Source organism: Eleginops maclovinus, chromosome 4, assembly GCF_036324505.1.
Source record: "Eleginops maclovinus isolate JMC-PN-2008 ecotype Puerto Natales chromosome 4, JC_Emac_rtc_rv5, whole genome shotgun sequence".
Classification (NCBI taxonomy): domain Eukaryota; kingdom Metazoa; phylum Chordata; class Actinopteri; order Perciformes; family Eleginopidae; genus Eleginops; species Eleginops maclovinus.
The window spans coordinates 11,002,452-11,015,574 of record NC_086352.1 but is presented as its reverse complement, the minus strand read 5'-3'; the positions used below and the strand labels follow the sequence as shown (position 1 = coordinate 11,015,574).

Below are 13,123 nucleotides of genomic sequence, written 5' to 3'. Positions count from 1 at the left end.
CCCTTGCATTTTTGTAACCGTGATAAAACAATGTGACTACAACCCAATGAAAGGTGTGTATTCACATAAAGTAGGTGTTTCTATGTCTATAACATTAAGCTGGTCAGTGACACTAAAGCCTTCTCATTAGCTCATGTGCAGATATGAACCGTTACTGCACGTGTCTTTAAATATAACAACATCAACCCTTGCAAATGTCTACCCAAAAATATCTCCAAGAATCCTATTTTAATGTGCGGGGACTTCACTGGAAAGCCCACGTTAGTCCTTCACCTGTTTATCATGTAACCTTATAGTGTGGATATAAAAAATAACGCTGAGTCATACAGCCCCTCTTTAAAGGATGTGAAACCTATTTCACTACAGTGGATTCAATTAGTCAAACACATATACTCTAAACATCTCATTGCAGCACTTCTTTTAATGAGTGAGAACAATGACAACAAGAAAAAAAGTCATCTGTCCTCGAGCAATCCTAAAAATAACTCCAGCACTGCAGCAGCCACTGCAGCCAAACTGTTTACTGCTGAGCTTTCCTAGCTAAGTAAGGAACCACATTTTGAAGTAAAACTTACAAAATAGTGAATTTATCCCCTCCTATACTACGATAAACAGTATGAGGACTGGTCAGTTAAGCCCACCTTGTCAGCAAAATGTTGAATGATGAAGGCGCGGTTGGACATGCGTGGCTTCTCAAAGAGGGAGCAGGTCTTCAGGTGTGTGTTGTAAAGTTTCTGAGCCCAAGAATCATCCGTACCTTTGGGCATCTGGTGAAGAAAGGGAGACAAGACAGTGGAAACAAAGAGTAAGAACATATGTATAACCATCTGCTTACTAATACACCAACAGAAATACAGGGTCACATTTAAACTTATTTAAAGCATTGTAATTGGATTGCATTTCATCTCACAGGTGTGTGTAGTTTTCTGGTTATTTCTTCACCAACAACACAAAGGAGTTGTCCCTTCTGTTTGCATTACGTTGCAATTATGTTAGCAATGTGGACCACCTCAAATGTCACCAGCTTGTAAAACGACCTTGCAGTCATTAAGAGCCACAGAGAGATTAGTCAGCATTGTGTGTAAACCTGCTGCGCTGTGAAAGTGTGTCGATGGAGCAGATATGAGCACTGCCATAACTCTATACGGGCGGCCACCTGAATATCAACTCAAAGTATATATTTGATCTCGACATTACATATACATTCAACCAAAGCTACGACCAATTAGCTTAAGTTGTTTCCGAGGTTTTTCTCCCCTTTAAGGGGCCCTATTATTCACATTTTCAGTTAGTGTTTTTGTGTCTCTACTGTGACTCGTCCCCATGCTTTATTGTTCAAACTCTTTAAACTTCTCATACTGCCTGTGCTGCAGCACCTCTTTTCACCCTCTGTCTGAAACCAGAGCCCAGTCAGCTCGGATTGGTTAGCTGGCTGACTCTGTTGTGATTGGTGAACCGTTAGAGATGGGACGCCCCTTAGTTTCACACGTACAATGTGTTGGAGCGCTAGCCAATATAAGCGGTACATAGTGTTGTCTTTATGTTATGCAAGTAAACAAAGGAGTCCAATGGAGGCGTTTAGGGCAGGGGAGGGGGGCATGTGGGAGGATCTCCCTCTGGAGGGACCTCTAGATGTTAGCTTTAGTGGACCATTTACATGCACAAAAACCACACAAGGAAAGGGAAAACCCCAAAAAGCATAATAGGTCCCTTTAGGAATTCTTAGTTAACTAACACCGACTCATTTTGTGGACCCATCAATTTAATCGACAGCATATAAATGTGAGTTTCTCCACAAAAAAGTATGCCAAAGCACCATCTTACATCTAGCAGAGCTGTGCTAAACATTTTTCTTGGAAATGCGTCATTTCTCTTGGAAAATTGGTCATTCAGCAATTAAAAAATGACCACTGATAAATCAACAGGAAAAAAACTCAGCTGACCATGACATAAAACAACCAATTAGTCCAGTAATAGGAGGCAGCCCTAGACAACTACAACACAATACAAACATGCAATCTAACCATGAATGGACTCTAACTTAGAAAGTGTGGTGTACAGTTTAGTTTCATTGTGTTTGCCAGAGAGTTGTCATTGTTTCATTCTGGGTTTCAGAGTTAGGTGAACTCTGATGTGAACTCTGTAGGTGTTCAGGTCTAGTGTGTGGTGGGAGGCAGGGAAAGTTCGACAGTCACAAAATGTAAAGCAGAACGTGGGAGAAGTTCAACCCCCACCCACGATCCTCTGCTTAATATGCTGCACAGACTCACTTTAATTCCCCTGCTTGTTTACATTTATGAGAACGTTTTTATCTCAAAAGCAGTTCTCACAACTGAGCAAAACTTATGTTAATGTATATAGTTATCATTGTGTGCCAATGCAGACTCTTATCGAATGACAGACTAAAGATTAGAAGACTTTCAGTGGGGTCAAGCCATTTATTTTTTATATTTCTGTCTGGCAAACAAAACAAACTGGATAAAACACATTTTTTAGGACAGACCTTTTAAGGAGATATAATGATTCTTGAAATAAAAGTGTAACTGTGACAAAGGAATAACATTTTGCTCCATCTGTCATGTGCTGGAAACAATTCTCTGTGCACTGTAAGTGGCTTTCATTCATGGTGGCATGCAAGAAGTCTCAAAGTAATATAAATCATGATCACTTCTTATTTATTTGGATTATGGTAGAAGAACAAGATCTCATTTTGTCTACTCCTCAATCAAAACATTAAAAAACTACTGCCTCATTGTTGTATTCATCCGCCAATCGGGCAATGGCTGTTTATTTCTATGGCTATCTAAGATCAATCACCATATTGGACTCGAAATGTGTGTGAATTTGTCATATAAAGCATATTTATTTGTAATTTATGGCTAAAAAAGGCCATAAATCCTTCATGAGTTCAACTGGACATTTGCTAACTTTTGGAGAAATTCAAACTCGCTGTATATCCAATGGTAACTGTAACCCTGTAAAAGCCTGACCCTAACCCCAGACTTAATAAACAGTGTGTTCATTTTTTTCTCTTGAATCCCCTTAATGAATAATTCTTGCTGCTCTCACTTGTTACCTCCACACATTTATAATGAGATATTATGTACCGGCTCAGATAAAATAGTACCTTGCACTCTTCGTCCAGCAGATCCAGGATGCCCATTTTAGCCTCTATGAGGTTGATGCAGGGCTGGTTATCGTAGAAGTCGATCAGAGTCCAGGGGATCTGCTCCCTCATGTACTCCTCCTGCTCCAGCTTGAACACATGCTACACACACACACACACACACACACACACACACACACAAATGAAGGGATGAAGCTGTGTCCTTGCATCAAACCATAATCACTAAAATAGTGTGCTGCCCACCATGTTGAACTGCTGCTGGAGTTTCTCATTAGCGTAGTTGATACAGAACTGCTCAAAGCTGTTGATCTCAAACGTCTCAAACCTTGAGAGAAAGAACATATAAAGAGACCATCTTGCTCAGGGAAATTAGCAAATAAAAAACTGGGCCTTTATTTCCAATATTTAAAGCTAGGAAAAGTCAGCGAAATGAACTTCCCTGCTGCATTTAGCCGTGATGCACACTGTCAGGTCTATAAACACACTACAGAAAATGAGTGACATCAGATTGGCTGGATGATCCACACAGACGTACCCGTAGATGTCCAGGACTCCGATGAAGGAGTGCTGTTTGATGTTGGTGATCAGCGCTTTGTTAACGTGCTCCACAATCCAGTTGAAGAGCTTGGCGTAGATGTGTTTGGCGAGCGCGTCACGGGAGTTGGTGGCCTGCAGGCGAGGGAGCGTCTTGACATACGTCTCTGTGGCCGTCTTCAGCTTCCTGTGGCACAGCCACTGAGACATATCCTGGTAGGTCACGCCGACCAACTCACAGAACGCAGTCAGGTGGTGATTGTTGGGCTACGGGGGAAAGAGGAGCTTTAAATATTAACAGTAAACACAACAAGATGAAATAGATGAAGGGGCGGTGGTATAAAACATGTATATGAGAAGAATCTAGATGTAACATTCAGTTAAATGAAGCATAGAACTGGCTATCCTAAAACTACAGATATACAAATGTAAATATCCTGAAATCCTATTCCATCCCATTCACAGATGTAATTATTTTTTGGCATATAAAGGTTATCCTCACTGGAATGATGCTGCTGTCTGAGTCTCTGTCCTTTACTTCCACATTTCCAAGATGAAGAATAGCAGCCAAAACCTGGAACAGCCCCATCTGATAGGACTCATTAATACCTAGAAGGGAAAATACAGACACACACAAACACACACACACACACACACACACACACACACACTGGTTATTATCCTCGCCTACATCGAACAACACTCCATGAAGACAAGCACCTCTCACTTTCCTCTTATCATCGCTTCTGCTATCATAATCATCTCAGTTTGTATGTTCTATTTTAATGCCTTTCTATTCAACCATGTACACAGATACCTGTTCAGACGTCTAAGCAATTGGTAGAGGTTTACTAGACCTATTTTGCCACATAACAAACCAGTCTAAATGCATCATGATCCAGCTGATGTCCTGTCTACTTCAACCTCTCAAGCAACATCCTTTTTCATCTGTCTTAAAATGCGCTGCTGCATACATTTGTTATTTGGAAATTCCCAACTTATGGTCATCTACCATGCCCTCTCTACTTATCAGTCATGTGGAGAACCACACAACTGAGCCCTGTAGACTGTAGGGGATGCTCCAGTGCCATTTTAACCTCTCACTACTCTATACTGCGTTTACTTTCATGCGAGGGTGTGCATGTTAGTTACCGAGCAAAGTGAAGGCATTGCGAGTGGAGCAGAGTTCCTTGGTGTCGTCCACGCCTTCGATAACAGGGCTGCGGCCCTGCTTGGTGTACAGGAAGTCGTTTGCACTGCCTGAGAGGAAAAACAGAGAGGAGGGGGGAATAAATTAGGAAAACATGCAGAATGTGCAGTTAGGGCAACGTGGGTACATCTGTGCTATCACAGCATGCTGCTTCATTATGCAGATCTGTGCTCGAAATGAACAGTTAAAGAAATGAAACAGGTCCATTGATTTAATATTTCAACTGATAGGCAAAGCAATAGCGGGGGTCTGCCAGATTTAGAAGCACTCCTTTAAGTTTTCACCTGACAGGCTCACAGTAAATTGCTTTTGTTTGTTTAAGCCAAAGTGGAATAACTAACACCAGTGTGAGTCTGGTGAGATTATGACCATCCTGGCCAAAGTTACAGTACAGAGGGGGGGGGGGGGCCAAATCCAGCAGCTATAACACTAGCTTTGCCAGGTTTAGAAATCCCCCTTTAAGATAATATGTTGTTTCTTATTGCCTAGGAGGCGCTGTCTGTTAACATCATTCAAAGTGACATCAGTGCAACGTATCACAATTTCACAGACGGTTCAGGGTGCTTTGAAAAAAAAGAGAAGCTGAATCAAGAGCTCTTCTGTGTGAGAGAGATGTTAGCTCAACTTCCCCACAATCAGTTCATTTATTCACACTTTACACTGAGCTAAAGCACGGCATGTTGCCTGGCAACGAGAGGCAATGACACGACTGTGACAACCACTCCATTAACTGAGCCAGGAAGTCAGCAGGAGAGGAAAGACAGCAGCTGTGTGTGTGTGTGTGTGTGTGTGTGTGTGTGTGTGTGTGTGTGTGTGTGTGTGTGTGTGTGTGTGTGTGTGTGTGTGTGTGTGTGTGTGTGTGTGTGTGTGTTATGACCAGGATGAGCAGGTGCAGGTCCACAGTGGGAGCGCTCTGTATGAGAGCCTGTTCAATGAGTATCGTACGTCTAAAGTGATATAAAATCTGATATCTGGCACACACTTCACTGCGGTTAATGAAGAATTTAATGTGGATGGGAAAAATATTTTTCAATTCTATCCTGAGCCGGCAGTTAAAAGCGGTTTCTCATTTACTGCACATTAAATTGTAATTATTTTTTGGTTCGAGCCATTAATGGGTGTTTAGTGTTTCCTGTTTTCCCTGCTGTGAAGAGCATCTACAAATAGGCTCACAGCTCACTGCTTCTGAACTGCCAATGTAAGAGCTGTAGGGCAGATGATATACAGTATGTTTCCCGTTGCTGCAGCCCACCTTAACATGCATGTGAACTGTGCAGCTCTGAGTGTGTGCAAAGATACTTACTGAGCTTTAGTTTCTCATACTCGGGCAGATGGGATGATGCACAGAGCTGATAGAAGATATGGTAATTCCTTTCCTCGTCCGCCTGGAGGAAAGCATAAAGAAAATGTGAGGGAAATGCTACATGTACACCTTTAGCATGCTCAGTTAATTCAAATATATCACTCAAATAGTATTAATCCACACTTTTATCAACACAAATGCAGGGAAAATCATGTCTGTGTTTGAGAAAATGTATAATCTCATGTGCTGAACAATTAAACAGTTTAACATCTGGAAGATTCAGTGGAGCAGTTTGTGATTTGGTGCCTTGCTTAAGGGCATTAAGTAGCCATGATGAAGTTCTGCTGGCAAATATCTGCAAAACAATTACTGTTAAGGATGTCAGTAGTGTGCTATAAACAACCTGTGTGTCACCTGTGTCCTACATTGGTTCTACTACACCCATAGTGTACATAGAAGATACACACACACACACACACACAAGTGGGCGGTACTGGAGCCAAGCATGTGAGAAATGTGAAGAAGAAAAGGATCAAGGCGTCTGCCAACATCCTCATTCCCCAACTGTGTGTGTGTGTGTGTGTGTGTCACTGACATACTGGCTCCACCAGTACCTTGGTGAAAACACAATAAAGTTATATGAGCAAAGTAAACCTTATCCAACTTAGACACAAACCACAAAATATGGTATTGCGTGAGACTGTTGGGGGGGGGAGGGGGCGGGCAAAATGATATCCAAGGATGGATTTAGACAAGAAAAGGACACAAATTAAATCTAGAGGGAGAACGTCTGACATTTAACAGAGAGAGCAAGAGAGAAAGGGAGGCTTTGTGAAATGCTGTAACCTGGAGTGATAGAAGGATTCTCTCTATCTGTTTACTCTGCTTCCTCATCCTGCTCGTCTTCGTAGAGAACAAAGTTATTACTGCATACTTCTTCTGCTCTAAGGGACACCAGGGCAGGACTGACAGATAGGGTGGGTTCCAGCTCAGAAACATACTGCCTCAGAGTGTGTTTGTGTGTGCGTGTCTTCTTGACTGCGCGTCTTTTCAATTGTGAAGATTTCAAGCACAGAAAGCGCCCTTTTATTGCAAATATTCACTGTTTGTTTTACCTGGCTTCACTTTACTATCAGTACTGATAGTAAGAGAATGCATGTACAGATTATAGGCAGCGGTAAGACATACAAAAACAAGTCCGCAGCCAAAAATAAAACTAGGACTTTTTGCAATCCTAACTAGTCCTAGCTGTCCTAACTACCAGGCCACTGCATGCACCAGTAAATGGTTACATATAAGTGGGAGGTTAGATACTGAATAGTGAGACTCCTCATTGATGCTATTCAAAGAAACAGGGTTATGCAACTTTATTTTCCTGCATGTCGGCTACTTGTTGTCCAGCTAATTGAGTACGGCACTTCACCATATGACATGAGGCAAACAGTTTGCAGTGCACTCATGCGTGTGTGCATATGGTGTGTGTGCATAAGTCACTGGAAGCCAATTAACCACTGAGTCCTGGTGATTTAACTGTGCTTTAGGTGTGGGATTTGTCATTTACAATTACACATTTAAGAGACAATTGGTATTTTGAATGTGACGTTTCAATTTAAGGATGGAGTGCTAAACAACCATACCAATAATATGCATACAACTTATTTAAATGAATTTGTCTTTGTTGTATTGTTTGAAGCAGTTATTTGTATACACATAAATAAGATTCCAAAGGGGCTTTCTGCGGTAATGGTTCAAACTAGGCAGTAAGCTTTAACTCATATATTCTGGCTACCATACAATACAATCATTTTAATGCCCGCCGACAAACCCCTGAATGTGTTTTGTAATGGCTGTAGTACATCGTGTAAACACATTACAGCTGACCGGTTTTGAGTAATAACTTAGCAAACACACCTTTTATGTCAAGGGAATCCTAAAGCTGTTATTTTGATTTATGCTGTTACTTACATTTGTATACTTTCTATCCTTGTGTGAATTCTTACCCATCCTTTGAAAGCATTTACCTACAGGTTTTAATAAAGGTTTATCTAATCTTATTTTAAACAAGCTAGTAGAGTATTTACGACAAATGCAATAACAAATCACAGTTCTTACTTTTAGAAAATTCTCTTCTGCCTGAAACCCTACAAAATGCTAGAGTGTAAGGTCAGCTGAAGTACTGTACTGCGTGTAATCGTGAAATGTTCAGAGACATATTCAAGGAACCTTCAGCAGGAACAAAATGTGCTATCAGGAACCTGGTTGTGATATACGAAGGACGCAGCAATGCTCCCATGAATTAAAAAGTGTAGAAAAATGTAGAATTTTAACCGTGTCCGTGGATCTGTGAGGGCTGAGGCGGGGGTAAAAGACTGTGATGAGTGAAGCAATGAGTGCAAGTCAATGAGATTTCCACTTAAACACTACAAACAAAACACCTCGCGTGTGCATTGATGCAAACTCGAGGGTGCGTTTGTGCGCTCACCTGAAACACCACTCGTGATTTCTCCAGCAGATATGTTCTCATGTTGGCGCCGATGATACGGAAGCGAGTGTCGAAGCCGATCTCGATGTATTTCCCAAAGCGACTGCTGTTGTCGTTTCGGGTGGTCTTTGCATTTCCAATGGCCTGAGACACAGGAGAAGATAAAAAGCAAACACAAATTATTGTTTATATTTAGATAGAGCAGCGGTTTACTATTTTCCCTTTGTCAAGTTCTACTGTGTTATTTGTATTATGGGAGAAGAAATAGAGATAGATAGAATCGGAGGATGAAACCTCTTTATTAGTCACATACATGCACACAGCAGAGCACACACAGTGAAATGTGTCCTCTGCATTCCCATCCTAGTACTAGGAGCAGTGTGCAGCGCCCGGGGAGCAATGGGGAGGGGGGATTGGAGGTGTCCGGTGCCTTGCTCAAGGGCACCACAGCAGGGCCTAGGAGGTGAACTGGGACCTCTCCAAGTAGCAGTCCACTTTCCATATTTCAAGTCTGTTCGGGGACTTGAACCGGCGACCCTACGATTCCCAGTCCAAGCCCCTACTGACTGAGCCACTGCTGGACTGTAATGAAGTACAAGTAAGCGAAAAAGTAACTATATTGACAGCTCAAATGTTTAAAGGGGCTTTTATGTCTCGCTCTTTGCCAGGAGTTGGAGCTTGTTAGCTTAGCTTAGCATAACGACACAGCGATAAGCGGCTACCCTACCTCTCATAACCACTGAAAACCCAGATCATTATTCTCAAAAAGTCTGAAAATACTCTTAAAGAGCTCCTCACTTAGTCTTAGACAAATCTAGCAAGGAATCTTAGCTTAAGAGTGATAAAGGAAGTTTATAGCGAGCACAAAATGGATAGTGAAATCAAAATAATTAGTTTCTGTTAAGTTGCTGTATCATATTACAATACCGCTTGTTATTGTTTACCATTGTGATACTTTTAGTAGTTAATCTCTTTGTGACAAGCGATGAAATGGCATAGTGTTGCCTACAACTTATTAATTGTATACATTTCTGGATATCTTAAGAAAAAGGCTGGAAAAAGGAGCTTATGATGCACTTTTCAGCCTCGGGGCACTCTTTAAAGGCTAAGATGCTTTGTGAATAACTTCTATCTTTATGAGTATCTAGTATGAACCTACAAGGGGCAATACTAAGAAAACGTAATAAAATTGTTCTCAGAATTTCATTTCAGGGAGGAACTCATACTACTTAGAAGCTTTATGAATAAAGCCCCTGATCCTTACACTATGCCGCCAGAACCTTTCCTACTGTCGCTTACATCCTGAGATAAAATCAAATAAATGTGTGGTTGATTCCCTCTCAACAAACCTCTTTTAAAAAGGACTTCTGTTGTTCCAAAGATAAGACGTGGAAGTGTTGATGCGTCCCTGCTGAGCTACAATCCATCAGAAAATCAAATCTGAAGTCAGCAGCCTCAGTTCAATATGAAAAATTGATCAATGACCCTACTAGGAATAGCTGATAGACGGGCGGGGCTACACACACACAAGCACACACAAGCTATTTAAAAAGCCAGCTTGAACAGAGTTAAATGGTGTGTGAGCACAGAGGGTTCTTGCTGAGTTAAGGCTAAACACACAGTCTTTCACTGCAGACAAGGAGCCTTTCAGCAGAGCAGGTAGTCCACTCTGCATGCATCAGCCAAACACATACAAACACACTATCCCTCTTTCACACACAGGTTTCGTAATATCAAAAATGCTGACGCAACCATCTACTGCTTTAGGCTGGGGGGGCTGAAGTGACATCAATATGATGAAAGAGAGCTCTCTTTTTTCTTTCTGTCGGCTTGTGTATGATTGGCTCGAGGTGAAAGTGGTGGCTGGGAGGACGAGAGGGATGTTAGTGAAGTGGTCGGTAAGGACGGAGGGTGGCAGGATGGGAAGAGGAGGGTGGTAGCATATGTGCACAGGGGAGCTCAACAAATCCTCCTGTCCTTATGACTGTACAGGAAGAGACACACACACACACACACACACACACACACACACACACACACACACACACACACACACACACACACACACACACACACACACACACACACACACACACACACACACACACACACACACACACACACACACACACACACACACACACACACACACACAGAATAAGACCTGTGTTATCTCAGTGGAAAGCAGCTTGAGGCCAGAAACTGAAGCATGAGGGGTTAGTAAATGAGAGAGGAAAAGAAAGCAAGAGGGGAAGGGCAAATGGCATGACATTCAGACCATGTCATCTATAAATCAAAACAGCTTCTCTCTTTTAAAGATAAATCCTAAAGCAATTCAGCCTGTAGTCCTCACCTCCATGATGGGGTTGGAGGCCAACACTTTCTGCTCCACGTTGGCCTCGCTGGTGGAGCCGCTGACCGTAGCAAAGTATCTCATGGCGTATTTGGCTGATACCGTCTTTCCTGCTCCGGACTCCCCGCTCACAATAATCGACTGGTTCCTTTCATCTCTATAGAGCAAAAATAAAAAACATGTTGAAAATCGGCGTCAGTTGAGTTTTTCTAAGGGTTTCATTACCTAATAATTTTAAAAATTGGGGCAAAAGGTTAAGGGTAATGACTGTAATGTGTAGGGATCCTCTGAAGTTGAACAATTAGAGTGTGACACAAATAATAACATGGTTAGGACAGATAGGTAAGATAGAAAGTGTCAGAGGCTATCATCAACAGACGCCTGCAGGCAGACTAGGTGAACGCTTATTCACCCTCTGTGTTGCTTTACATCTCCCTGCACATTCACATACTTATTAAAAGAAGCACTGAGCCTCCTTTCCAATACGGATCTTGTCTTCTCGCATTTGGTATTTTTCTACCTTTGGCTCCAATTTCAACCCTAGGTATTATTGGTATTCGCTTGGCTCATACTTTGTACTCTGTGGGCTCTGTCAGAGACTGCTGTGGGCATGTGATGCCTACTGTGAGAATGTATCTCAAACTGGGCCATGCAAAGAAACTTGACAAGAGTTTCACAACCACTTAAGCAAACAGTCAGCTGAATGCCATCGATAGTTTATCTGATTTAAGTTACTATGTAAAGAAAATAGTACTAATTGCATACTTTCAAATATTTTGTTTTGTAATTTAGTAAAAAAAGAGTATATTTATAACCAAGATCCTAGGGAATTTTGACTGACTGTGTAGGAATTCCTAAATTCTTTACGGATACATTTTAAAGTAATAACAGTCTCGCTGAAACATGGCAAAGATTTTTCTGATTCATTTTGTGACCCTGTAGAGCAGCGGATAGCTCTGCGATATTCCCAGATCCCGGCTGTTGACAAATGTGACCAAGAATTTGCGCCAGACTTTGGAGTAACCTGCCTGTTGGTATTTAACAGGCTGAGACATCTTTTATCATAAATATAATTCACTGTGCTGCCCAACATTTTATGCAAGGCCCTCACACATCGAGGTGCAGAACTGTATTTCAAGAGTGCAACGCCATACTGGACTAAGAGGGTTACTGCTGACCACTGACAGCCTCAACTAAAAAACTATGACTGTGAACTGAGTGTTGATATAACGTGCTGTACAGTCGTGATACACACAAGCATAGCAGTTTGGCTCCTGCTGTGAAAAACAGGGTGTGTGTGTGTGTGTGTGTGTGTGTGTGTGTGTGTGTGTGTGTGTGTGTGTGTGTTTAAAAGAGCAAGACGTAAAGAAAGACGGCGAGACCACCATGGCTCTATTTCTGGATCAGCTTTGACCTACAAACCCAGAAGAGAGAGGGAGGAGACTAGCACCAAGGCTACTCAGGTAACACACACACACACACACACACACACACACACACACACACACACACACACACACACACACACACACACACACACACACACACACACACACACACACACACACACACACACACACACACACACACACACACACACACACACACACACACACACACACACACACACACAGACACACACACACCTGGCCATCTGTTTGTAAGCCTCCTCTGCCACAGCGAAGATGTGAGGGTCCATATCTCCCATGTTCTGGCCGCTGTAGGCGTTGATGATGTCCGCTCCGTAGATTTGCAGCGTCTCATACGGGTTGATGGCCACCAGGACGATTCCTGCAAAACAGAGGGAAAGTATGAGGTCACCTGCAGCTGGACTGGGCTGCATTAAACAGGAGACACACTGAGCTACTACTTTCAAATCTGAGAGGGTAGGAACTACAGTTTGAATACTGAATATGTATTTTTTATTAAAGGCATTATTGCAAGGGGGGATTTGAGGTTTTCCAGAACAAAGTTACTTCAAGACTAAGGAACACAAGATGAATGCTAAATGAGAACAATGTCATGCAGTGTCTTTATGCCCTTGAATGAGCTGCAAACTAAACTTTATTGAACACTAAAGGACAAGCATCAAGGAGAGTAAACAAACAATAAAC

At 42.1% G+C, this 13,123-nt stretch overlaps 1 protein-coding gene across 1 annotated transcript in view; it reads right to left on the bottom strand.

The window, feature by feature from the left end:
- myo5aa (myosin VAa) overlaps window positions 1-13,123 on the bottom strand; it is a 57,042-nt gene that overhangs the window by 23,024 nt on the left and 20,895 nt on the right. Inside the window, 10 exon segments of the mRNA XM_063881847.1 lie at window positions 642-767; window positions 3,128-3,268; window positions 3,371-3,452; window positions 3,663-3,928; window positions 4,164-4,270; window positions 4,814-4,921; window positions 6,175-6,256; window positions 8,657-8,800; window positions 11,010-11,166; window positions 12,656-12,800. Coding sequence (XP_063737917.1) covers window positions 642-767; window positions 3,128-3,268; window positions 3,371-3,452; window positions 3,663-3,928; window positions 4,164-4,270; window positions 4,814-4,921; window positions 6,175-6,256; window positions 8,657-8,800; window positions 11,010-11,166; window positions 12,656-12,800 — 1,358 coding nt within the window.